Source organism: Danio rerio, chromosome 10, assembly GCF_049306965.1.
Source record: "Danio rerio strain Tuebingen ecotype United States chromosome 10, GRCz12tu, whole genome shotgun sequence".
NCBI lineage: Eukaryota > Metazoa > Chordata > Actinopteri > Cypriniformes > Danionidae > Danio > Danio rerio.
The window spans coordinates 45,841,410-45,867,532 of record NC_133185.1 but is presented as its reverse complement, the minus strand read 5'-3'; the positions used below and the strand labels follow the sequence as shown (position 1 = coordinate 45,867,532).

The following is a 26,123-nucleotide window of genomic DNA, read 5'->3' as shown; positions in this document are numbered from 1 at the left end:
TAACAAGCATGAAATGCCACCCACATTATTACAATGCTCTTAAGGTCGCTACACACCAGGCCGATGGCAAACAACGAGTGCTGACTAAAACAAGATGCAATATGCGAACGGCACCTAAGAGGCCACAGTAATTTGCGACCTCCATCAGTTGATCTTCTTGCACAGACATGGTGGATTCACCTGATTTGCTGACAAATGGGTTGCGGATCCATTCCTTGGCAGTTTGTATGTCCTTCACTGGGTTTTTTTCCCTTAGCAAAGAAACTTTCCAAAGACGTCCGTTTCTTACTTATTTTGCTGCTTGTGGTTTAAATATGGTCGCTTAAGTGACAGAGATGTACAGAACATCCAAAAAGTATTCATAGCACTTCATTTTTCCACATTTGTTTACGTTACAGTCTAATTCCAAAATTGATTAAATTCATTTTTTCCTCAAAATTCTACGCACAAAACCCCATTATAAAGTTTTTTTTTTAATTGTTGCAAATTAAAAATAAAAACCTAAAAAAGTACATGTACATCAGTGCTCACAGCCTTTGCCGTGAAGCTCTAAATTTAGCTCAGGTACATTCTGTTTCCACTGATCATTCTTGAGATGTTTCAGCAGCTTCATTGGAGTTCACCTGTGCTAAATTCAGTTGATTGGACATGATTTGAAAAGGCATACACCTGTCTATATAAGGTCCCAGGGTTGACAGTGCATGTCAAAGCACAAACTCAGCATGAAGACAAAGGAATTGTCTGTAGACCTGTGAGGTCTCAAGGCACAAAGCTGGGGAAGGTTACAGAAACATTTCTGCTGCTCTGAAAGTTTTAATGAGTACAGTGGCCTCCATCTTCTGTGGAAGACGTTTGGAACTACCAGGACTCTTTCTAGAGCTGGCCGGCCATCTATGGCAAGTGATTGGGGGAAAAAGGCCTTGGTCAGGAAGGTGATCAATAACCCGATGGTCAGTCTGTCTGAGCTCCAGCGTTCTTCTGTGAAGAGAGGAGAGCCTTACAGAAGGTCAACCATCTGTGCAGCAATCCACCAATCAGACCTGTATGGTAGAGTGGCCAGACTGAAGTCAATCCCCGCCTGGAATTTGCCAAAAGACATCCGAAGGACTCTCAGACCATAAGAAATAAAATTCTTTAGTCCGATGTGACTAAAATTGAGCTCTTTGTAGTGAATGCCAGGTGTTACAATTGGAGAAAACCAGACATCGCTCATCACTAGGCTAAAACCATCGCTACAGCGATGCATGGTGGTGGCAGCATCATGCTGTGGGGATGTTTTTCAGCAGCAGGAACTGGAAGACTAGTCAGGATAGAGGGAAAGATGAATGCAGCAATGTAGAGAGACATCCTGAATGAAGACCTGCTTCAGAGTGCTCTTGACCTATCAACTCTCGACCTCAGACTAGGGCGACGATTCATCTTCCAGCAAGACAATGACCCAAAGCGCACCACCAAAATATCAATGGACTGGCTTCACAACAACTTAGGAAATTTCCTTGAGTGGCCCAGCCAGAGCCCAGACCTAATCTTATTGAACATCTCTGGAGAGATCTGATAATTGTTGTACAGCAATGAAATAAACAAATATGTGATAATATGTTCATGACTGGAGTATTGAGTATTTTTCCTTGACACATGATGAGTTGATGTCAGGAAAGCAGTATTGACTTTCCTGATTTTCTGTCTCATAGGCCATAAGTTAGTCTCCTTCTGTTAGGAGTTTGTTCTGCTCTCCTTTCTGTCCTTTTAATTTGGCTATTTGTTCCAGATGAAACACAACATAAGTTTAAACACAGCCATTCAGAAGCACTGAATTTGCACTCACTCATGAAACTGTTTATAATCTAATATATAAAACCTATTTAGTATTATCAAATGTAGATGCTGATTCACTGATCTGTGTTTGAGTCACAGCTCTAAAGTTCAGTTTCAAACGGTTTATTTTATTTTCCAGATCGGAGGTGAACGATCTGCTGCTGCCTTCAGTAGTAAGGCAATAAATGTCCAGTAAAATGGCATTCAAGCTCACATTATTAGCATTTAACACTGAATAAAGCACAGGAGGTGTACCTAGGGTGATCATTAGCTATAGTTCCATCCAAAAATGTGAATGAACTTTATGCACAAAACTGGATTATCTCATAAAAGGCGTGCGAATAAAGCTGTGTTTTCATCCAACGAGTCAAAGCGAATAAAAGGGCACCTTGGTTTATATTTGAGAGAAATAGGCCATTTGTGTATATAGATCTTTGAGTTCAGTGCATCACAAATTGGAGCAAAAACAAAAGCGTTGTTCATATTTTTGTTCAGTGTATATATGTGTATGTATCCATCTATATATTTATCTTTTTATCTCTCTGTCCGTCCATCCATCCATCCATCCATCTATATGGATGGATGAATATAATTTGTTGTATTGTTGTACTGTGGGCTTGTAAAATGGCAGTTTGGTACAGCAGGCCTCTCTCCAGGCAGTTACATGGGTTGGTCTGTCTTTGTTTACTCTTACTGATCAGTGAAAACATCAATGATGTAACAACTCTGAGGACCAACTATAACATTTTTTATTCATGTGTAATTGATATTGCTGATATTCTAGATTTGCCACTGAACTATTCATTAAAGGTGTGAAAGATTACACACACACACAGACTCAGAACCGTAACACAGCTTTAATGAGTTCTGCTTTCATGTGTGACCTGTTGATTGAAAAAGAATTAACATAATGGCTTGATCACAAATAAATGAACATCCTAAAACATCAATGACTTGCTTTTTTATATGAACATTATTTACCTCCAACATCTCCAATGCCCCACATGAACATACAATATAATGAATGTAGATGTTAGAAACTAAAGAAACAATGATATCTTTACCAATTCTGTTTCATTATTCTGAAAAGTGATCTTATGTTCACTTGTAGTTGTTTTAATTAATGATATTAAAAGAATCACACACAATAATATCTACCATTATGAGAGACAGCTTTAAAACATTAGTCACAATTCATTTTCTGTAAAAATATTGATCAGAGAGGATGCTGGCTGAAATATTTTTAGAGTTAAGATGAGTTTAGCTGTCTTTTTAAACCAGGGGTAAAATAATGCATAAACCAGAGGATTCAGACCTGAGTTTGCATACACGGTCCATGTCAAAACATTCAAAGCTGTGGAAGAGTTTACGACTAAAGAACAGATATAGTAAGGGATATAGCAAAGCAGATAAACTGACACAATAATTCCTAAAGTAAGAGCAGCTTTACTCTCAGATTTCCTCATCACTGAACCCTCTGTTACACATTTATCACGCTTCATCAGAGAGTTTATAACCTTCACTTGCTGATGTACAGCAAAGAAAATCCTTGAATATAAAGTGATCATTATGATACAGGGAAAAATAAAAGACATGAACAAATCAGTTTGTATCCAACTAAAACTCACCATGACTGGACACTCTCCATAACACACGTCTGTTCTGTTTGAAGTGTCAAAATATCCATTATTAATTATAAGGGCAGTGTTATAAGCAGAGTAATAAAGCCAGCTCAGACAGATGCTCATTAACATTTTAGCCATGGTAATTTTCTGTGGGTACAGTAAAGGGTGACACACAGCCACATATCGATCAACAGCGATTAAAACTAAATTAGTAAGAGAGGCAGAAAAAATCACCCCAATTATTATTATAAAGAGTCCACAGAAAGTGTCTCCAAAGTACCAACACCTCTCAATTAACTTGATGGCCTTCACAGGCATCACAATAAGTCCAACAAACATATCAGTTACAGCCAGAGAGAGAATAATCATGTTGGTTGGAGTGTGAAGCTTCTTGAAGTGAGAGATGGAGATGATCACCAGCAGGTTCAGAAACACAGTCCATGCTGACAGCAGTGAAAATAACACATACATGACATTGTATTCATGACTGGAGCGTTGTCTCTTGACACATGATGAGTTGATGTCAGGAAAGCAGTATTGAGTCTCCTGATCCTCTGTCTCGTAGGCCATGAGTGAGTCTCCTCCTGTTAAGAGTTTGTTCTGCTCTCCTTTCCGTCCTTTCATTTATACAGTGTCTTCAGCAACCCATATACCGCCCACTTTGATGTTAAAAAAAAGGTAATAAAAAATCCTCCAGGTCCACTGTTTATAATTGCTATGGTAATACAAGCTTGTTTTGATCTTGAATTTGTTTGTTTTTTTCAAGATCAAAAAATTGGGGTGGTTTATACTACCCCTATACTAATATGACAATTAATATTCAATGTCAAAGTTGTCATGGGAGTCAGACACAATATTAACTCTTTTTCCACTGCACCATAACTTTATATTCTATACTGGACATTTATTTTGGTCAAATAAGCGTAATCTAGATGCCTTTGCCTTTCATATAAGCCACTTCTAATACCAAAAGATCAAAAGTCAAATTATTATTTGTGGTTCCTAAAACTTAGATAGGTGACCATTTATGTCAGGTAGTAAAATATTTATATGTTAAAATTCATAATTAAATACATAAACCTACAAAAGTCATAAAAGTATAACTCTTCTTACATTATAAATATTCCTCAAGCATATTTTTGACACTTGACCACTCAATTTTCAAGTTCATGCACAAAACTGCATATTAACTTCTTGACCCGTAAAACATTGTATATGTTCTCTGCTGATCGGCTGCTATGCAGGATGTTTTTTGTAGAAGGAAGAAATTCTTCAGCTTGCTTCTCATAAGGAAGAACCTCAGAATATTTTTTTTTTTAAATCTAAAGGAATCTTAATTATGGACTTAGATAATAAGTAAACAATAGTTTGCATTCTCAGGCCAGAAGCTTACAAAAAAAAAAACTTTATGACAAAACATCTGAAGCAGTATGCAGTCTTGTAAGACCACATTCTCAAAATTTTTCCTCTAACAAAAAAAAAAAAAAAATTGCAATTTGATGTCCACAACAATGTATGCTGTTAATAATATTGTGTTACAGTCCAAATATATTTGCCTCAGTTTCTCTTTTCCTAACATTTTTTAATACCTTTGATAAATACACTCTCAGAAATAAATGTACAAGAGCTGTCACTGGGGCAGTTTCTTTTCAGAAGGTACATATTTGTACCCAAAAAGTCCTTATTGGCACCTCAAAGGTATATATCAGTACCCAAACATGCCTAAAATGTACCTTTGAGGTACCAATATGGACTCTTCAAGTACAAATATGTACCTTTTGAAAAGGTACTGCCCCAGTGACAGCTCTTGTACCTTTATTTCTGAGAGTGTAAAGCACGATAACAACTGAAAAGGTGTCTTTTTAGAGAAAATGCACATCTTTAATTTGCTTTACAGTGTTGACATGCAATTTAAAAGTGATTTGATCACAGCTAAATTAATACCTTAAATCTAAATATAATTAAAAACACAAAAAATTAACTATTTAAAGGAATGGTTCAGTGGAAACCCTCCTTTTCTTGAGTTTCTTTCTTCTGTTGAACCATACCTGTCAACATTGGGAATAAGGGATATGAAAACTGGTAGCTATAGGCTATAATGGTATTGTAACATAGGAGTGCTGGATAATGGAGTTGAAGATCCACACGCAGTTTATTAGTTTATAACAGTTTATACTGCTAGTTTATAACAGTAGTTAGGCACGCAACTGTCAGGTAGCAAACAGGAGCATGAAGCTAATCCAAGATTGTAGTCAAAAATACAGGCGAATGGATAGTCCAGGCGGCAAAGAATCAATAACAGGAAAACAAGGCAAGAATCAAAACACAAAAGACTAGACAGGATTAATGCTTCGTGATGCTATAGGATAACAAGACTCAGCAAAGTTTGTGTGAAAGTGTGGTGTATACAAAGTCCAGGTAATTAATAAAGATGAGTTTCAGCTGTGTGTGTGTATATCAGTGTCAGAATGACTTTCATCTGTGGAAGGAGTGATTGGAGCAATGAATTCTGGGATTTGTAGTTTGGTTTAGTTGGTTCAGAGAACTACATTTCTGCAACTGAACCGAACTACAAATCTAGTGTGAACTACCAATGCTATAAGTATTTTTATTCCTACTATGGATGAGAATAACTTTTGATTTTCAACATTTCTCAGACCATGTTGTTGTGCTTTCTAAATAAGTACTTCATAAAAGTTTAGAAGCCCTTTTGTGAGTAAATGCTGAGAAAATGTTCATTGGGGTGAACTGTCTAAGGAAAGAATCCCTTGTCAGACTCTATTGGATTCTGCACTCTTTTTTCTCGGATTTCTTATTAAATGAGTAGTCCTCAGGAATGTCAGTACATCCATTTTTCCTCTTCATTTCCAGAATCATTTCTAACAGTCTCTCCACCTGAGAAAGATTGTCATCGTTGTTGTTAAATGCATGACACCGCGATCCACAGGATCTGACCAACTCTTGCAGTTGCGTGTCAGTGTTTTTAATGTAATCTGATAGAGATTTTCTTCTTAATTTCTCCTTGCTGGTGAACAGAATGATGGTTTCTTTTACCAGTTCAGCACCAAACAATCTTTGTATGTTCTGAACTATCACCCTCTCTCCGTCTGTATAACGTCCGAGCTCCAGCACCAGCAAATATACATCAGGTCTTTGCTGAGTGAGCTCTTTGTACTTTCTTATCTGTTCTGTTTGGTTTTTTAAGTCTTCGTCGAAGAAATCAGGGGTGTCAATTACTTTGATCCTGATTCCACATACTGATTCCTCTCCCAACTGGCACACCTTTGTTACTGGCACTGAACTGGCACGTGATTCAAAGTGCTGTTTTCTCAGGATGGTGTTTCCAGTAGCGCTTTTTCCACTTCCAGTCTGACCCAGCAGGACAATAGTCAAAGTGTTTTTCTTCTTGACAGCAGCTTGTTTACCTCCTTAAAAACAAAACACACACACACAACACACACACACAAACACACACAACACATAAAACATAACATATAAATTATAAAACAACGTAACATAATACAAGACATTAAGCAAAATAAAACAGCATAATACAACAAAACATAACATACAAAACATTAAATAGCACATAACATAACACATAAAACAATATAACACAACAGAAAAACAACATAACACAACACATAACATGTTATACAATTTAACTTAAGAATGTTTTGGCAGTAAAATGTTTATATCTCTATAAGGAGAATTGGGTTACTTGAATAATACAATATCTGACATCTACTGACTCAATGTTTAAAGCCAGCGCTGCATTACTGTTTCATGTGTGTTTGTAGATCATATTTGTTCTTGTCATAAATTTTGTTATGCATATATATCAAGATAAAGCATTACTTTCTTACTTGAAGTTTTTTCTTGTTTCTTGACCAAATATGTAAAACTTCTTAAATCAAGAAGCATTTTTCTGGACAGGCAAAAATTATTGTCTTGTTTTTAGAAATATTATGCAAAAATAACTGAGTTTTTTTTTAAAAGAAGCAAAATAATTGGCCAATGGGGTGGGCAAAACAATATTATGTCAAAAAGAAAAGCAAGATTATTTTGCTTCTTTTAAGAAAAATCTAATTTAATTTTAGGGTATTATTTCTTGCTTGTCTAGAAAATGCTTCTTGATTCAGGCCCGTAGCCAGCCATGTGAAAGGGGCTTTTCATTTTTCTCAAAAAGTGGACCTTTTTGCAGTTATTTGCCTCATTTTCTATTCAATTATGAGTTTTAAATACTGCAGTTAATGACATTTTAAGCAATTTTCCTTAGTTAGAATTTGGCCATTTAAATAAACAAATAAACAATAATGATGTAGAGGTTCACAAGTTTTATAGATTTTTCTCTTGTAAATAAGGTCAATTAAAATTTCATGGGTAACAATAGCCTGATTAGTATTAAATTTCCTTTATCAAGGGCCTTTGGTGCTTCACATCTTTTAATTGATCATTTTTTGTTTCACGAAAAAGGTCAAAGATACAGTATAAAAGTTACTTGTAAAATGTATTCTTTATTTAACAACAAAACAGTAGGACAGTAGTGAAAAATGACTTGACTTTTGTCCGATTGCATGTTTTCTTGAACAGATGTTGAACTCATGAAAACTAATTGTTTGCATTGGCCAAAACTGATTTGCTGAATTCATGACAGCCAACAGTGCACTCCGCTTGGTCTTAAAGCCTTTATAGATGAGTTAATTTCACAATTTATGATGGAATAACAGTCAAAATAGCAAAAATGAGCTAATGTATGGGACAAATTCTGGATCTTTGTCAGTGGGGTTTGGGTTTTTTGAACCACCCCAACCCCCCTGGTAAAGTCTAGATTGGATTTGCGGCCAGCCGGAAGCGTGATATGTACATTAACAGCATGTATTTATGGCACTGTATAACAATACTTAATATTTTTATAGTACTGTGATGGTTGGGTTTAGGGTTGGGGTGGGAGTAGGTGTTAAAAATACAATTTATTGGGTAATTTAATATATAGCATAAATAATACTTGGAACAACTACTGTTTTTACGTTACTGTGACGGTTGGGTTTAGGGTTGGGGTGGACATTAATAAAATACAATTTATGGGAAATTTAATAAATAATATAAATAATTCTTGTTAACTTCTGGGTGCAAACAGATCCAATCTAGCAACAACCAACCCCCCCCTGGCTATGGGCCTAAGTTTTTAGATATTTGGACTGGAAACAAGACACAATCTTGTAAGAAAAACATTTTTTGCAATCATGTAGGTTTTTCTTATATTATTGAAATCATTATAGTCATAAAAATGTGTATTTTGAAACATTTTTGTTTGTGTCTGTGTGTGGCATTATTGAAACCAGAAATGCTTATTGTTTAGTTATCTTTGTAAAGAATTCAAAATTATAATGGACATTACCTGACATCTGATCACGTGCAATTGCCGTTCGTGGTTTAGGAATCTCTCTTTCCACAGATGTTGTCTGATGTGATGATCTGCATTTAGGGAGAAACTCTATAAATTAATGGATGCATTGATGGATGCATTGAAGCAATAAACTCAGATTTTTTGTCTTACCTATCAGCATTGTTTGACACAGGTGCACATTTTTTATGTGCAATTAGTTGTCTAATCACTTCACTTTGCTCCAGATTTTTGTTAAAAATCCACAACTTCCTTCCATACCGACTAAGTGTCATTTCTAGGTTCTCATTATTTGCCCCTGCTGATGTGTTATCTTTAATATTGAACAGAACTACAACAGTATTTTCCTCCATTTCTTTTCCAAACCTCTGCTGGAAATGAGCAAATGCGTCCACATCCTTCTGAGAAACATGGTCACACTGCAGGACAAATAAAATCATCCAAGCACATCTAGATGATGTCTCTTTAAACCTTTGCATTATAGTCTGAGGCTCTTGCATAACAGTAATCCATTGGCCATTTATTTGCAATGATACCTCATCAGCATATGTAGAATACTCTGGTAGGAAATGTTCAAACCCAATAATTTTATTTCCCATCATACACTTACACCAGCTGTTTGCCCCTATCAGAAAAAAATGTTAGGGGTCCATTAAAGTCCTCCTCAATGTTGTGAAGTCCTGTAATATAATACACAAGGTTTGTTAATATAAGTTTCAGCATTATCTAATAATATTTATTCATTCATTTTCCTTCGGGTTAGTCCTTATTTATCAGTGGTTGCCACAGCGGAATTAACCGGCAATTATTCCGGCATATGTTTTACACAACAAATGCTCTTTCAGCAGCTACCCAGCACTGGAAAACCTATCTAATAGCATAGCAATTATTATTCATGTTATGGCCTGTAGAGGATGAATTGCTTTGGAAACATGTAGTTCACGTGCAGTTGTTTATCGTATTTAAATGTTAACAGATACTGATTAAAAAATATATATTAGTACATGCTAATAAAAGTATGCCCCCACACAAATTTTTGGAGTAAAAAATATTAACATCAATATGTATATTTCCTTTGAATCAGACTTAAGATCTTGACACACACTGAAATCAGTTGTAAACAGCATCTCTGTTTGATAACACCAGTGAGTCACCGATGCACTCAGTTGAGATTCTTTTGACTTAGCCTTCAATTTGTGAAAAAATACAACATAAAAAAACAACTTACCTTCTGACATATTGAAATCATTTGAAGTTTCAGATCAATTCACTACAGACGAAACAAACCAAATAGACAATTTCTAGTGGGACTCTGCAGTTACTGAAAGTGAAAACCATGTGAGGTGTTTTTTTAAAGGGTGGATCACGATTACCTCTTATGAATGCACTGTTGGTTAGTTGCTTAAAGTGATAGTTCACCCAAAAATGAAAATTTACTCTTTTTCGCCCTCAAGTGGTTATAAACTTTATTGAGTTTCTTTATTCTGTTGAACACAAAATATGTTTTGATTAAAAAAGATGTAACCATTCACATCAATAGTAAGAAAAACAAATATGGAGGTCAAAGTATTTCCAGTTTTTACTTTATTTTTATTTGTACATCAGAAGATTAAGAAAGACAAAAAGGTTTGGAAAAAGTGAAGAGAGAAATAATGACACTTCATATTTGGATAAACTATCTCTTTAACACTATACTAACTATAGTAAACATAGTTTATACCGTATAGTCTACGTGTAGGCATACATTATATGCCTAGTAAATAGTTACAACCAAATGTCCTACCTCAGTTTGTTGCACAAATCTGCCATACACTTTCAATATACAATTCTATAATGAGTGACTTAAAATTCTACCAGCTTACTAAGGTCTACTAATACGTTGTTCAAAATATGAATTCAGAACCCTGATGTGAACCAATTTAGAAATCATTTTGTAGAAATTATCTCGTTCGTTCACACCAATCATCAGCGTTTGACTGATCACGTGACCACAAACTGTCAAATATAAACAATAGAATAAAATACGTTTTTTTTATAGCCCACTATAATTTTTTTTCGCGATTTCAGCATTGAAATACAATCGTTTTATTAAATATAAAACTTAAAAATAAACAATGTATCAGCGCACTTGCCAGTTAATGTAGTCTCCCTTTAGGTGGAGCTCTCGCGACATTTTCTTCGAGAGCAGCAGAGAGTGAGAATTTTGAGCGGGAGAATCGCCTCAGACTTTGCTTTATAACCTCATGTTTCAGGTAATCTACCGGTTTAACTAAAAATACGGCTATTATGACTTGTGTAAATGTATTTTTTAAACGTTTAAGAATGTTATTAAGCTAACATTGTTATGGGTTGTACACTTGTGGGTTTTATGAAATTCTCAAACGGTCTAAAAGTAACTGACCGGCCCACCATCAAACTTAACGTACGTTAGGCCGTCTCATTAAATAACTTCGAAAACTCGAGCTCCCATCAAGATGTACTCCAAATAGATGCTGATTTTAGTGAGACAGTGTTTATTTCCTAAGCTGTAGAATCTGTAAGTGTACAGAATCGTTTATCTGTAAATGTAAAGCCAGTTAGTTGTGTATTGTTGTTAGCTCGTCTGGTTTACCTTCCTCAAGCGCGGGAACACTCCATAAAGTTACGTTACGTGGAGACATTTTAGAAGTTTAATTTGGTTTATAATGTTGCAGGTTTTTGTCCGGAGTTCCTAAAACACTGTATAAACACAGTAAAAACGTGTGTGTGTACCTCACTTACTGTAACTTGTTTGTAAATGTAAAGAGGTGAGTGAGAACCTAACATTTTATGTCAATTTTCTTTTTATCTCACAGAACCGCCATTACACGACGTCTTGGCTGCTTTAGGCTATCGCGAGCTCCTGTAAGGGTCCATCTAAGTTATTAGTCCAATGACGGATATAATATCATGGGTAAGGGTTAAATGTGTGTAAGCCTTTTTAGCACATGCAAAAAGAAATATTTGTATTTATTTTTAATTGTTTCAAGCTCAAAATTTAACCTGACTCCAATTTCAAGTTATCAATAAATTTCAAAGATGTTCCCAAAAAGAAAGGCATCACATTCTTAAATGAATGAGGAATAAATTTAGATATTTGACTATATTTTATACTATATTTTTGACTATATTTATATATTTTATTATCTCATCTTTTCATTTAATGTGTCAATGTTTACCCGAAGGCCAGTCATCTGCTCAGACACAACCTCAATCTTCTTTTCAGATTAAAAAGCTTATTGTTTTAGTGTCTGACAATTCTCGTGGTTATGCCTCGTAGGGTCTGATATTTTGGTGAGACTTAGCCATCCTTGAGACTCTGAGACAGTAAAAGTGCAAATAAGAGGAAACAGTTTGTGTCTGAGGTAAGTAAAATGTTTATTGTAGTTTGGCATTAATTAAAATTAGACACAAATAGGCTTTGTTGTACATTATAAAGGTTAGTTAAATAAGTTAGCACAAATGTATTATGTAATAATTTTCTCTCTTCTAGGTTCCAGCAAAACAGGCCTTCATGAGATTCACTGGCCAAAAGGTTCATATTAGATGACAGAGGTCTGGAAGAACACCCTAAACATCTCCAGAAGGTGATCCACCACGATGCAAGCCAGTAATCAAGTAGGAATATTTTTTTAAAGTCAAAATTATAGTTCACCCATAAAATTGGAGTCAATAAAATTAGTTAATTTTTCAAAATATCTAAATTTGTTGATCAGAAAAGAAAAATAATTGATATAAATTTTTGAGTGAATTATCACAACATATTTGATTTAAGGTGAAGTGTGTAATATAATATCTGTAATACTGGTGGCTAAAATGTTACTGTTAAAAAAAATAATGATAGATTCTAAACCGGGGCTATTCAGTTTGGCTCATCAGAAAGTTGCATTATCAAATTGAAAATGTGAGGTGCACCATGTGTAAACCTCCTGTGCAAGAGTAAAGATTTTTAATGGTTCTATATAATGTAGTATATATTTGAGCATTGACTGAAATGTATCTATATATAAATTTGACACCCCCCCCCCACACACACACTGTCTTAGATATTTAACATAGTAGTGTATTATATGTATTAAGTACACTAGACCCTTGTTTTTAAACACCTCTTTGTTCCTAATACCAAATGTTGCTATAAGTAGTTAACCATGTAAAAATTTCCTCCCTGTAACATCCATAAACCATTGTAAATTCTGGCCGCATGAAAATGATTTACAGCTTTGTTTGTCAATAGAAGAGCCCTGGTTTAAACAGTTTAGCTGCACAATAATTTAGCTCAACCAATGGAATAAATGACAAAGGTCAAATAGCATTTCACTGTTTCGTGAGCACTCTGGAGTCCTAAAGTTTAACCATAAATGACTGATTTAAAATTGTCTCTATACTTTTGACTGTTATTGAAGTATTTTGCAATTAGTAAAATTGCACACTTCACTTTTACCAGGGTTTCCACAAAAAACTTTTAAGTGATTGTTATAACATTTTACGTTCCTGGCCTGCTGAATAATGTAAAAAATGTATAGTTATAAAAATAGATGTATAAATGTTTGCGTGTAAATTAGTTTATCCCCATAAATTAAATTTAATTGTACATATATTACTTGTAGTGTACTGTTTAAAATAACAATTAAAATCATAATTTAGTAAATAGTTAACATGGATATGCTCTAATTATATAATTGTTTCAGCTATAAAATATTTAATCAACTAGATTTGGAATTGGAAAGGTCACATTTACATATTCTCGTGTCATTAGTTTGAACAGTGTGTGTGGAAACTCTGTAATGTGAATATCTTGTGTATGACAACCCCAGGCCAGAAGGTAAGTTGTGTTGAGATAGGTGATCAGCAGATTCATCATCTCTAAGGAAAAAAGGACCAAATCATCATTGGAGCAATCCTTACATCATGAAGGTACGTGTCTAAAGAAATCATTGTCAAAGGTCATCCTCAAAGTTCAACATCATCTCCAGTTTTCTTTTGTGACTAATCAACACTTTTACTTTTTTTGACCTTGTTATTTATCTGACAACATGCGTAATGCTCTAGAGAGGCCATTAGTACGTGTTACAACTGTTTGGTGTCTTAATTGACATGTCATTCATTTTTATGCTAAATGAAAAAAAGGTGAGGTACAACCTGGTCTCTAGTGCCCTTTGTGGTTGACTAATGATGCAATGGTTCTGTGAACTCATTTGTGACCAATCAGCACTTTTGTACTGGACGCTGTTTTCATGTCAAAATGTGTAATTCCCCTGAGTGTCTGTTAGCGTTTGTCAGTCTCATTAAACGTGCTGTTGAAGCCTAACAATCTGAGGTGTTAGGTAAACAGACTTGATCTGATGCAATCAATGATCTAACCTCTCCCACTGGGAATGAGATAGGCCTACTCATTATCATACCAAACACTTGGATCTGTACAAGATTAACAAGCTTATATTGTTTAGATTAAGGCTTTGAGAATGTTTATATGGACATAAACACATGATAAATAATATATAAATAGTTTACATAGTTTGTTTTATGATATGTATTGTATCATTAGTGGTTTATCTATTAGAAAGCAATGCATGTTGCTGCAGTCTGGGTTATCTTTGTTGTCTGCTTCTTTCTTGATCAGGGGTTTCTAGTTCACTTTTTTGGCCTTTACCACATTGAACCATGTTAATCTGTGTGCTCTTGTGATGTTATGAGTACCATGTCAGGGTAAAAATGACGCTGACTTGTATGAGAATATTTTTTTGATACAGAGATCATTTTTTTATTCATATAAGAACAAGTAGAAGCAGCCAGAAAGAACTAGTGGCGATGAAGGCCAACTGTGTCAATACCTCATGTTGTCTGGTGCTTGAACAACACCAAAAATGGAAAACAGCCCCTTGCAAACTAGCATCTGCATTTTGGACTTGTATAAGGAAAAAGCTGTATATCTGCAGCAATCCCAACTGCAAATAAGCTAGATATTTACATCTACTGAGATGTGCAAACATTACAATTGTACATGAGTAAAAATAACAGGCTAGGGCTATATTTCTTTTAAAAGCTTCAATAGCAACATTATTGTTCATGAAGTTGTTTTTGGCTCTGAGACTTGCTATTATACAGATGTATTTATAGATCAAATAATGAAGAAACTTGAATAATGATCAACACAATTAACAGCACATGTTGCAAAATGCTCTTTACAAATCATCTTGTTGACTGAGTGCGCCTGACTGATCAGCTTTTCAGAGATAATTTTGGTAACATTGTCAGTTTTTATCACCGCTAGTTTTTTGATGACAAGCATCTATTAACAATAGATGAAATTGTTCAAAATCGTTGGCCACTGATAGCCTCGTGGGCAGTTTGCTGTATTTTTTTTTTATCTGTCTGGAATTCAAGTCATGACTCGCAAGCTTCTCCAACTTCACTTCTTGTCTAAATTCTATATAATATATTTAATTGTTTATTAAATAAAAGTATTTAAAAATTTAAGGTAAATCTTTTTTTATTTTATTATAAATATTTTTGAATTTATATTATAATTTATATAATTTAAAAATGTATATTATAATACATTTAATTATAATTTTCTGTATTATAAAGGATATCATAATTTTTTTTCACTCGAATGTGTTTCTTAAATTCCACCCAGCCATATAAAATGTTATATTTTCCATTCTTAATTTCACTTGTGTCCAGCAGCTGTTATTCTATATTTTAGACTGCTTGCTTTTCCTGTGATTCATTGACTGTCACAGACTTTTGCTGCTGTTGAGATCATCGTCAACAGTAATTTCTTTTATACTGTTTTTGGGAGTCCAACATTTTATTACAAGTGCTACAGACCAATTCAGTCTTATTTTTGTATTATACATCAGAATGTCGCTTTATAAGGTCCTTAGCATTTATGTGAGATAGAAGATGAGAAAATTACCTTGTTATTAATTGTTACGTTTTGAGACTATTTTTCTCAAAAATAGTTTTTTATAAGTGTTTGAATAGATCTGTGTCATCGTGACATGATTATTGAATATATTAAACAGCTCTATGAATATTTAACTTGTAGGTGTGTCGAATGGTGCATAATCAAGCATCATTCTGAAAGGGTGGTAGCTGTACTTTAGGTATAAAACAGTGATGTGTCATGTCAGTGATGAGCTCTAGTAGGCCAAACTGACCAATATTCTCATAAGGATTAGGAATAGTTTTCTTATGAGGCACAGAGTCTTCTTTCATCAAAATGTCTAACTGGGGAGGGACAAACGCGGACAATGAAACGATCCAATACTGCTTTCCAAACAACAACTTGTCTTGTACCAGAAATGTAAAACCTGGAGCGGAGTTCATTTTTGTGTACATATTTATTTCTACAGTATCGGTGTTAACTGTGTTTCTGAACTTGTTGGTGATCATCTCTATCGCTCACTTCCATCAGCTTCACTCTCCAACCAATGTGCTGATCTTCTCTTTGGCAATGGCTGATCTAATTGTTGGACTGATTCTTATGCCAGTACATGGCCTCAAACTGATTGAGCCATGCTGGTACTTTGGAGAAATCTTTTGCTCAATATTCCCATTTATTTTCTATGTGGTTGTAACAGCATCTCTTGGCAACTTGATTATTATATCTGTGGATCGGTACATTGCTGTTAATGACCCTTTGAGATATACAACAAGAGTTGATACTAACAGAGCAGTCTTTTCTATTGTTGTAAACTGGGTGTTTTCCAGCATATATTCTTTTCTTATTTTGTATGAATCTGTACTCTATCCAGAGAAAAACCATACATGTATTGGAGAATGTATACTTTTTATTAAGCTGGAATATATAATAACTGATGTCTTAGTCACTTTAGTCACCCCATGTTGTTTAATCATTTATTTATATCTGAAAATCTTTTTTTTAGCAAAACATCAAGCTGAGCATATAAATGCACTCACAGACAAAAAGGTCAAGTCAGAAAAAAAGGCTGCAAAATCCTTAGGGGTTGTTGTGATGATCTATCTCCTTTGTTGGATACCATATTATATAGCTGCTCTTACTCTTGGGCAAGACACTGGTGATTCCCTTGTAATTAATATAATGTACTGGATTTTATGCATGAATTCATTAATGAATCCACTAATTTATGCTATGTTTTATAGATGGTTTCGAATATCAACAAAATACATTTTAACTCTGAAAATATTTGAACCTTCATCACAATACTTAAACCTTTTCATTGAAGAGAAATAATCCTTGTTGCGGTTATATTATTGTGAATCTGAAGCATGTAAAAAGGGTGTTAATTCACCCCAAAATTAATTTCACCCACATGGTATGACAAAAATGTGATGTTTTCCTGTAAAAATATCTCATATTTGGTAACAAAAACACATACAGGTTTACAGAATGTTAATTTTTAGATTAACTATCCTTATAGTAGAATCTGTTTCAGAATGGTTTAGTTGAGGTTTTATTGTGAACTTTGTTATGAAGGATAATTTAAAGTAATTAGTGATTATTGTTAATTACAATGCAAAAGTATCCAACATAACATAATTTAAAAGGTAAAATATATTTAATTGCTTTTTTTAACGATACCAAATAAAGATGCTCATTAATTTTTTAGTTGTTATTTTTAGAAAGGTACAGTAAAGGGTGACATGCAGAAGATCATCAACAATTAAAACTATTTTACTAATAGATGCTGACTCAAATTTTTATAAACACTCTACACAATATCACCATTTTAGGGTTTAGGGTAATTTAATGGCTTATATTGGAATCACAATGATTCTGTTATAAAAATTTAATGATGGCTCTAAATACAGATGTATTTATGCATTCAACAATGAACTTGCATAATCAATAACATAATTAACTCAACATGTAGCAAAATTCTCCTCTACAAATCATCTTGTTAACTGAGTGCACATGACTAATGCGCTTTTCTGAAGTCATTTTTGTAACATTGTCATTTTTCATCACTGCTAGTTTTTTTGATGACAGATTGGTGTGTCCTGGGCTTTATAATTGATCAAATTGTTTAAATCTGTGGCCACTGATAGCCTCGTGGGTAGTTTGCTGACACACAGTCTTTTTTTATTTTATTTATTTATTTATTTTTATTCTTCCCAAATTTGAATCCTGGCTCGCAGACTTGTCCAACTTCACTTCCTGTCTAAATACATGCTTATCCTAAAAAATACAAAAATGCATAAGAATAAAACATCTTTAAAAGAAAATCTAAGCATTCAGTCAGAAACTTTTACTTTTAATCCTTTTAATTATTATTTTCAGTATTAATAAGCACATAATAATTTTTTTATCCATATGTGTTTCTTAAATTCCACCCAGCCACATAAATTGTTAATATATTTTCCGTTCTTAATTTCACTTGTGTCCAGCAGCTGGCATTCTATATTTTAGACTGCTTGCTTTTTACTTTGATTCCTTGACTTTGTTACAGACTTTTGCTGCTGTTGAGATCATTGTCAATATGTTTTGCGAGGCGGATGCCTTTCCAGCCCAACCCAACACTGGGAAAGACACATGCGCACTTGCATTTACACACATACGCTATGGCCAAATTAGCTTATTCAATTCACCTTTTCTGCCTGTCTTTAGACTGTGGGGGAAACTGGAGCACCCAGAGAAAACTCACTGTAACACGGGGAGAACATGCAAACTCCACACAGAAATGCACACTGACCCAGCCGGGGCTTGAACCAGCAATGTTCTTGCTGTGAGGCAATCATGCTACCCACTGCACCACCTTGACAGACTATTGCAAGATCGTTCATTCATTCATTCATTTTCTTGTTGGCTTAGTCCCTATATTAATCCAGGGTCACAACAACGGAGTGAACCGCCAACTTATAAAGCAAGTTTTATGCAGCGGATGTCCTTCCAGCTGCAACCCATCTCTGGGAAACATCCACACACACATTCACACACACACTCAAACACTACAGACAATTTAGCCTACCCAATTCACCTGTACCGCATGTCTTTGGACTGTGGGGGAAACTGGAGCACCCGGAGGAAACCTACGTGAACGCAGGGAGAACATACAAACTCCACACAGAAGCGCCAACTGAGCCGAGGCTCGAACCAGCAACCCAGGGACCTTCTTGCTGTGAGGCGACAGACCCAGCGACTTTCTTGCTGTGAGGCGACAGCACTACCTACTGCGCCACTGTTTTGCCCTATTACAAGATCAATTCAGTTTAATTAATGTTTATTTATATAGCGCATTTACAATGTTGATTGTGCTAAAGCAGCTTAACATAGAAGTTCTTGTCAATTGAAACTGTGTCAGTACAGTTTTCAGAGTTGAAGTTCAGTTTAGTTCAGACCCATGTGGTTTTATTTTTCACTGCTGAAAGTCCAAACACTGAACAGCAAATCCATCGATGTGTAGCTCCCAAATCAAGCAAGCCAGTAGTGACAGTGGTGAGGAACAAAACTTCACTAATTGACAAAAGTGAAGGAAAAAACCTTAAGAGAAACTAGGCTCAGTTGGGCACGGCCATTTCTTCTCTAGCCTAACCTTCTGTGCAGAGCGGCAGTCTAGGCGGTGGAGGCTAAAGAGCACTGGATATCCATTGTGAAGAACCGCAGGTTTGAGTAGGTTACCGGTGGGTGTTCAGGCTGGCCCATGGGATCAATACAAAGATTTGTTTGTCACTGTGATCTTTCAGAAATCAGTCTCATGCTATCCGCTTCTCCATAACCATAACAGCAGCTGCTCAAGATACGGCCTGGTCCAGGATTATCGATACCTTGACATCATTTCGTCACAGGTCTTAAATTGCATCAATGTGGCTGCATAATCTCTAGATGCCCCGGGATGAGTATCCTCAGGTGGAAATAGAGAATAAATAAAGTATTTAGCGTAGCTGCTGTTCATGATGTATTTAAACAAAAGATATTAAATATTGCAAAAAAAAAAGTGCTATAAATAAAATTAGTTGTTATATAAACACATAGAAACAAACATGTAAAGCATATAAGTATTTCTAACAAAATGTCTGGCTCATTAAGACAGGAAGAGTGTGTACTACAGGTGATTTGTCAAGCCCACTCACCTGCATGGAGCACACATACGTCTTACTGTTTTGTGATGCATTGTGTACTAAAACGATAGGTCACTAATCTAGTTGTGAATTGAGAGATTGTGTCTGAGCCTTTAACATTATTAGGAAGGCAATTTCAGAGTTTAGACACCATAAATGAGAAGGCTCGACCTCCTTTAGTAGACTTTGCTATTTTAGGGACTACCAAAAGCCCTGAGATTTGAGATCTTAAAGAGCGAGTTGGATTCTAGTTTTACAGAGCAATTCACTCCGTTTTTTTGTTATACATTAGGATATCACTTTATATAGTCTTTAGCGTTTATATGACATGGCAGGTGAGAAAATTACCTTGTGAGATCTTGTGTTTTGTGACTATTTTTTAAATGTTTGCATATAAGATGTCTGTTTTTGTTGTGCATTAATATCAAACTATGGATTTTTTCTAATAATAAGTTTTCAAATTCATTGCTAGTGTCATTACAAGTAACCCTAATAAAATGGAAAGAACCCCTGAACTATTCTTTTTCATATTATTATTATTATTATTATTATTAGCAGAGCACGTCCCCTATTTTCTCTTGGAGAAAAAAAATGCTTGCTTCTCAACTGAATGAAACTTCTCGATAGCCAACTCCCAGTCCCCCTCCCTCTCAACCACCCGTTCTTCACTTCGCGATCGGCCCACCCCCCCACCCACCAGTTTTCATTTTGCCAAGCCCTGAGCAATTTTTACTGGATATGATTATTGGACATATTAAACAGGTCTATGAATATTTAACAGGTAGGTGGGTCAAAAGGTGCATAATCAAGCATCATTCTGAAAGGGTGGTCGCTGCATTTTAGGTATAAAACAGTCGTGTCATTGTTGAGCTCCAGTAGGCCAAACTGACAAGCATTCTCATACAGATTTGGAATAGTTCTCTTATGACGTGCAGACTCTTCTTTCATCAAAATGTCTAACTGGGGAGGGACAAACACGAACAATGAAACGATCCAATACTGCTTTCCAAACAACAACTTGTCTTGTACCAGAAATGTAAAACCTGGAGCGGAGTACATTTTTGTGTACATATTTATTTCTACAGTATCGGTGTTAACTGTGTTTCTGAACTTGTTGGTGATCATCTCTATCGCTCACTTCCATCAGCTCCACACTCCAACCAATGTGCTGATCTTCTCTTTGGCAATGTCTGATCTGATTGTTGGACTGATTCTTATGCCAGTACTTGGCCTCAAATTGATTGAGCCATGCTGGTACTTTGGAGAAATCTTTTGCTCAATATTTCCGTTTATTTTATATGTGGTTACAACAGCATCTCTTGGTAATTTGATCATTATATCTGTGGATCGTTATATTGCTGTTAATGACCCTTTGAGATATACAACAAGAGTTGATACTAACAGAGCTGTTTATTCTATTGTTGTAAACTGGGTGTTTTCTAGCATATATTCTTTACTCATTATGTATGAAGCTATACTCTATCCAGAGAAAAACCATACATGTATTGGGGAATGTATATTTTTTATTAAGTTGGAATATATAATAACAGATGCCTTAGTCTGTTTTGTGACCCCATGTTGTTTAATCATTTATTTATATCTGAAAATCTGCTTTATAGCAAAACATCAAGCTGAGCATATAAATGCACTCACAGACAGAAAGGTAAAGTCAGAAAAAAAGGCTGCAAAATCCTTAGGGGTTGTTGTGATGATCTATCTCCTTTGCTGGATACCATATTATATAGCTGCACTTACTCTTGGGCAAGACACCAATGACTCCCTTGTAATTAATATAATGTACTGGATTTTATGCATGAATTCATTAATGAATCCACTAATTTATGCAATGTATTATAAATGGTTTAGAATATCAACAAAATACATTTTAACTCTGAAAATATTAGAACCTTCATCACAATATTTCAACCTATTCATGGAGGAGAAATGATCTCCTGCTGTTGCTTAAATGTAAAACTAAAGAATGTATGAAAAGGGTTTTTCTGCACAAAATTATTTTCACCCATGTGTTGTCCCAAAACTCTTTCTTTTTTATGGAGTCTAAAAAAAAATCTCAACGTTCATAAAATGAAAGAAAGTCATGCAGCTTTAAATGATTACATAATGTTAGTTTTAGATGATTATTCCTTCCACATAATCTATAATCTGTTTTGCAAATGGTTTAGTTGGGTTTTATTGTAAAACTGTTGTGAAGGCTAGTAAAGCATCAGCTTTTGTGTATTGTTTCGAAATATTTGGATTTAATGATTAGTTCTGAGTGACACTAAATCTTTTGTCCTGTTAAAGACTATTGTTAAAGACTTTGTTGAATGCCTGAGATATTCTTCTTTATGAAAATGTTTAAACTCGAAGTAGAAACCTAACACAGGCAAAAGTATTGCTTAATATGGTAAGTAATGCTGATCTAGTGTTAATTTCAATATACATTTAGTGTCTCAATGGACTTTAAAAGTTTGTTTTGATAAGCAAATTATAAAAATAGAGAATATAAGTTTGATTCGGAATCTGTTTTGTAAAAAATGTTGTTCATATCAGAGATTTTCTCTTTAATTGAGAATTTATTTAATTTATTAGACTGTTTGTTTGACTAAATATGATATTGGCCTGCACATTATACAGTTGCTTCTCCATAACTCATGATTTTATATGGAAAAAAGGTGTAAATTAATTTGAAGCAAGCAAATCTATACAGCTAACAGAAAACGAGAAAACTGAATTTGTCCTAAATGTCACAAAAGAACCATGTCTAATCTTTCACTGTTATCATAGCGGCTAAATACGTTTAAAAAGTTGAAATGGATTATATGATTTATGATTTAATTATTAATCTCTTCTGAAACATTTTGTTTACTGTACATTGTTAACTTTACAATGCTTTTGCATTATTGTTGTGCCAATAAAGCGGAGCTAAACCTTTAAAAGCAAAATAAAAGTATGCAGTTTGATTTTAGAGGTTTAGATCTTTAATGTGTCAATAAGTGAGAGCTGTAATGGTTCTCTGGAATTAAACTGTATGTAAAGTACCAATAAACTTAAAGTAAACTGCTCATGGATGTCTTGGTTTTAATAAAAAATGTAAAGTAACCAATGAAAATAAGAAAATAAGTGCTTTATAAGTCTTTGTACCAAGGGAAGTGGATTGGATATTTTCTGATGCTTATGGTCGAGAAAAGAGCACCTTCTCTGATTACATCACAAGGTGCTTCCAGCAAGCATAGTTTCGGCCTGCTTACTTGTTCATTTAAATGTAAAGTACTTACTTATTAAGCTGAATTGAGTAAAAAATATATAGTTATCAAGTCATATGACAATTCTGAATATACCTTATTCTATTGTAAATTAGAAAAAAAATCTAAATACACATACAGTATGGTTCTGTACAAAACTTACTCTTATTTTATTTTTTGTTCTCTTATTTTTGTGTAATTTGTATGACTTAATGGTAAGTGTAAATGACCATATGAGAGAGTTATACATAACGTAATTTTAAAGTTCAGATATGTTTAATTGCCTTTTTTAAATGTATCAAATATAAATTAAAGCTTAGATGGCTGGATTCAGACCCAAGCTAATAAGGTCTACATTAGAAATCTGGAAATGATTGCATCATTGACCATATTTTCTAGATGGAATCCAGCAAAGCGAATTAAATTTCTTTAATAATATTAATGATAATACATTTTATTTAAAGACGCCTTTTTGGAAACTCAATTTAAAAAGTTTTTAAAAGTATATTAATAATTTTGTGCAAAATAGAGTATCCTAAAATATAAAGGTATGATCTTGATGCCAAGGAAGCAGAAAATAAGAACAAGAAACCAGCAAAGATGCTCATAAAATGTTTAGTTGTTGTTACTTTTAGTAGGTACAGTAAAGGGTGACATGCATCTACTGTAGGTAAAGATCAACAGCAATTAAAACTACATTACTAAGAGATGCTGATTCAAGTATTTATAAACACTCCACTCCATTTAATATGTATCAAAATACCACCATGTTAGGGTTTAGGGTTACTTTAATAGCTTCTATTGGAATCACAATAATTCTGATCAGTTATAGCCAGAGAGAGAATTATCATGTTTGTCAATAATCAAGTGTGAATCTGCTTGAAGTGTGATATGGAAATGATCACCAGCAGGTTCAAAAACACAGTCCATGCTGACAGCAATGAAACACAAAACACAAAATTCCATTCATGTATGGAGCGTTTCCCTTGACACATGATTAGTTGATGGCAGGGAAGCAGTATTGTGTATCCTGATCTTCTAATGGTATTGCTGTTTTTTCTGTAGGAAAAAAAGGCAGAGTCGTATACAACCTCTGCTTCGATATACTTCTAAATAAAACACTGAAAGAAAGCATGTAGAAATATAGAGACATAAGATATTTGACAGATAGGATATATATACGTCAACATAGACTATGAAGCTTTAACAAGAACTGGAATTGTACAGGCATATATTTGTTTATCTAAAATCTAGAAATCTCTTTTAAATGGGATACTTTATACATTTACTAAGAACCTATTTGGCATATGTAATGAGAATTTTATGACGGATAATCAATGCGCCTTGTGTATAATGTAGAGTGTTCATATGAAGAATTACATTTCTGATTTAGGTTTAATGCGAGGTTGATAAACATGAAGTAATACATTTTGTAATCTGTTAAATTAATGTCTATTTATTGTGTATTAGTCTAAATTTAATTTGAGATTTGCATGTTTAAAACTATTTTGAAAAGCACATACATATTGATTGTTCTCACAATTATACAGCATATGTTTAGTGGCAGTTTTTCCTTTTTACTGAAATGTGGCAGAAAATATTGAATAAAATACATTTGTTATTTTGGACACATTTATTTTCCTTTTTATTATCTGTTAAACTGATCTAAAATATAATCTAAATTATAATATAAGGGACACTTTGTAAGACATTGAAACAGGCATACAATTCTTATTGCATAATCATACTTACTGTACTTGATTATTATGTTTCATTACTAATTACTTGTGAAAAGATTGACATGAGAGGATGCTAGCTGAAATATTTTAAGAGTTAAGATGTGTTTGAATGATTTTCTAAACCAGGGGTAAAAGAAAGCATAGAGAATAGGATTCAGACATGAATTAATGTATAAGACCCATATTAGACAATATAATACGGTGGGTGGAATAGCTATGTTATCAGTTAGAGTCAATATATAGTATGGGATCCAGCAAAGCAGATGAATAGCTACAATTATTCCTAATGTCAGAGCTGCTTTGCTCTCAGATTTTCTCTTCACTGAACTTTCCATGACAGATTTTCCTCGCTTCATTTGAGAGTTGATCACTTTCACTTGCTGATGTACAACATAAAATATTCGCAAATGTAAAGTTATGATAATTGTACAAGGAAGCAGGAATGAAAATATTAAGTCAATAGCTCTCCATTCATATGTAAGGGTAGCATTACATTCGCTGTAACACCCATCTTTTCTCTGTGAGGTACTTTTTACAATTGTAATATTATAAGCTGAAGAAAAAAGCCAGCAGCAACTGACAATGATTAACATTTTAGTCATTGTTATTTTTAGTGGATACACTAAAGGGTGACACACAGCTACATAACGATCAACAGCAATTAAAACTAAATTACCAAGAGATGTTGAGAGAAGTAGACCCATAATTATTATAAACACATCACACAAACTTTCTCCAAAGTACCAACAGGTCTCAATCAGCTTAATGGCATCCACAGGCATCACAATAAGTCCCATTAGCATATCAGCAACAGCCAGAGAGAGAATAATCATGTTGGTTGGAGTGTGAAGATTCTTGTAGTGAGAGATGGAGATGATCACCAGCAGGTTCAGAAACAGTCCATGCTGACAGCAATGAAAAAAACACATACATGATATAATATTCATAACTGGATCGATTCTCCTTGACACATGATGAGTTGATGTTAGGAAAGCAGTATTGAGTCTCCTGATCCTCTGTCTCATAGGCCATGAGTGAGTCTCCCCCTGTTAGGAGTTTGTTCTGCTCTCCTTTATCCTTTCATTTATAGTGTTGAGCTCAGAATGGCCAACCCATCTACCTAGTATGAAATTCTTTAATTGAAATGTTTTTCTTGTCAAAAAGAAAAAAAAAATCCATAATTGTACACTATCTTGCTTAGGCTGACAACTGATTTACAGTAAATGAA

At 34.3% G+C, this 26,123-nt stretch overlaps 6 protein-coding genes across 17 annotated transcripts in view; 3 read left to right on the top strand and 3 right to left on the bottom strand.

The window, feature by feature from the left end:
• Positions 1-2,224: 2,224 nt before the first annotated feature.
• LOC108191510 (trace amine-associated receptor 13c-like) lies at positions 2,225-4,112 on the bottom strand. Its single transcript, XM_017358093.4, has one exon. It carries the CDS (start codon positions 4,062-4,064, stop codon positions 3,003-3,005), a length of 1,062 nt encoding a protein of 353 aa, XP_017213582.2. The 5' UTR covers positions 4,065-4,112; the 3' UTR covers positions 2,225-3,002.
• Positions 4,113-5,568: 1,456 nt separating this feature from the next.
• Positions 5,569-10,960, bottom strand: zgc:172131. 6 transcript variants are annotated; one of them, XM_073913428.1, is made up of 6 exons: positions 10,631-10,833; positions 10,221-10,331; positions 10,076-10,117; positions 9,458-9,527; positions 8,842-8,918; positions 5,569-6,868 (listed from the first exon to the last, which is right to left on the bottom strand). In XM_073913428.1, the coding sequence occupies exons 3-6, from the start codon at positions 10,083-10,085 to the stop codon at positions 6,219-6,221; spliced, it is 807 nt and encodes a 268-aa protein (XP_073769529.1). In that variant the 5' UTR covers positions 10,086-10,117; positions 10,221-10,331; positions 10,631-10,833; the 3' UTR covers positions 5,569-6,218. The 6 variants fall into 6 exon arrangements, with proteins under 6 accessions (XP_073769529.1, XP_021334770.1, XP_073769530.1 ...); XM_021479095.3 differs by lacking the exon at positions 10,221-10,331 and having other exon boundaries at positions 10,076-10,168; positions 10,631-10,960; XM_073913429.1 differs by lacking the exon at positions 10,221-10,331 and having other exon boundaries at positions 10,631-10,811.
• Positions 10,961-11,015: 55 nt separating this feature from the next.
• The window catches only part of LOC137487290 (trace amine-associated receptor 13c-like), a 111,775-nt gene continuing 96,667 nt past the window's right edge, over positions 11,016-26,123 (top strand). For 3 of the 7 annotated variants that reach the window (XR_012386550.1, XR_012386551.1, XM_073915183.1), the window contains exons 1-4: positions 11,016-11,099; positions 11,682-11,779; positions 12,146-12,230; positions 12,359-12,483. The gene's annotated coding sequence lies outside the window, so the exon portion shown is untranslated. Of the gene's footprint in view, positions 11,100-11,681; positions 11,780-12,145; positions 12,231-12,358; positions 12,484-13,679; positions 13,780-26,123 lie in introns of those variants that run through there. The other 4 variants (XR_012386553.1, XR_012386554.1, XR_012386552.1 and 1 more) reach the window with 3 other exon arrangements.
• Positions 15,993-18,062, top strand: taar16g (trace amine associated receptor 16g). The gene has a single exon (XM_017358092.4). It carries the CDS (start codon positions 16,091-16,093, stop codon positions 17,084-17,086), a length of 996 nt encoding a protein of 331 aa, XP_017213581.1. The 5' UTR covers positions 15,993-16,090; the 3' UTR covers positions 17,087-18,062.
• On the top strand, positions 19,011-25,519 carry taar16f (trace amine associated receptor 16f). The gene has a single exon (XM_073915202.1). It carries the CDS (start codon positions 20,864-20,866, stop codon positions 21,857-21,859), a length of 996 nt encoding a protein of 331 aa, XP_073771303.1. The 5' UTR covers positions 19,011-20,863; the 3' UTR covers positions 21,860-25,519.
• On the bottom strand, positions 24,869-26,014 carry LOC137496549 (trace amine-associated receptor 13c-like). The gene has a single exon (XM_068223871.2). It carries the CDS (start codon positions 25,918-25,920, stop codon positions 24,934-24,936), a length of 987 nt encoding a protein of 328 aa, XP_068079972.1. The 5' UTR covers positions 25,921-26,014; the 3' UTR covers positions 24,869-24,933.

Excerpts from the sequence above, each read along its gene's own strand:
- taar16f (XM_073915202.1), top strand. The coding sequence starts at position 20,864 with ATGTCTAACTGGGGAGGGACAAACACGAACAATGAAACGATCCAATAC.
- LOC108191510 (XM_017358093.4), bottom strand. The coding sequence starts at position 4,064 with ATGAAAGGACGGAAAGGAGAGCAGAACAAACTCTTAACAGGAGGAGAC.
- zgc:172131 (XM_021479094.2), bottom strand. The coding sequence starts at position 9,449 with ATGATGGGAAATAAAATTATTGGGTTTGAACATTTCCTACCAGAGTAT. Across the intron at positions 8,919-9,000 it reads GTGTCAAACAATGCTGATAG|ATCATCACATCAGACAACAT; the intron begins GTAAGACAAAAA and ends CCCTAAATGCAG. Across the intron at positions 6,869-8,841 it reads TGCACGTGATCAGATGTCAG|GAGGTAAACAAGCTGCTGTC; the intron begins GTAATGTCCATT and ends TTTGTTTTTAAG.
- taar16g (XM_017358092.4), top strand. The coding sequence starts at position 16,091 with ATGTCTAACTGGGGAGGGACAAACGCGGACAATGAAACGATCCAATAC.
- LOC137496549 (XM_068223871.2), bottom strand. The coding sequence starts at position 25,920 with ATGAGACAGAGGATCAGGAGACTCAATACTGCTTTCCTAACATCAACT.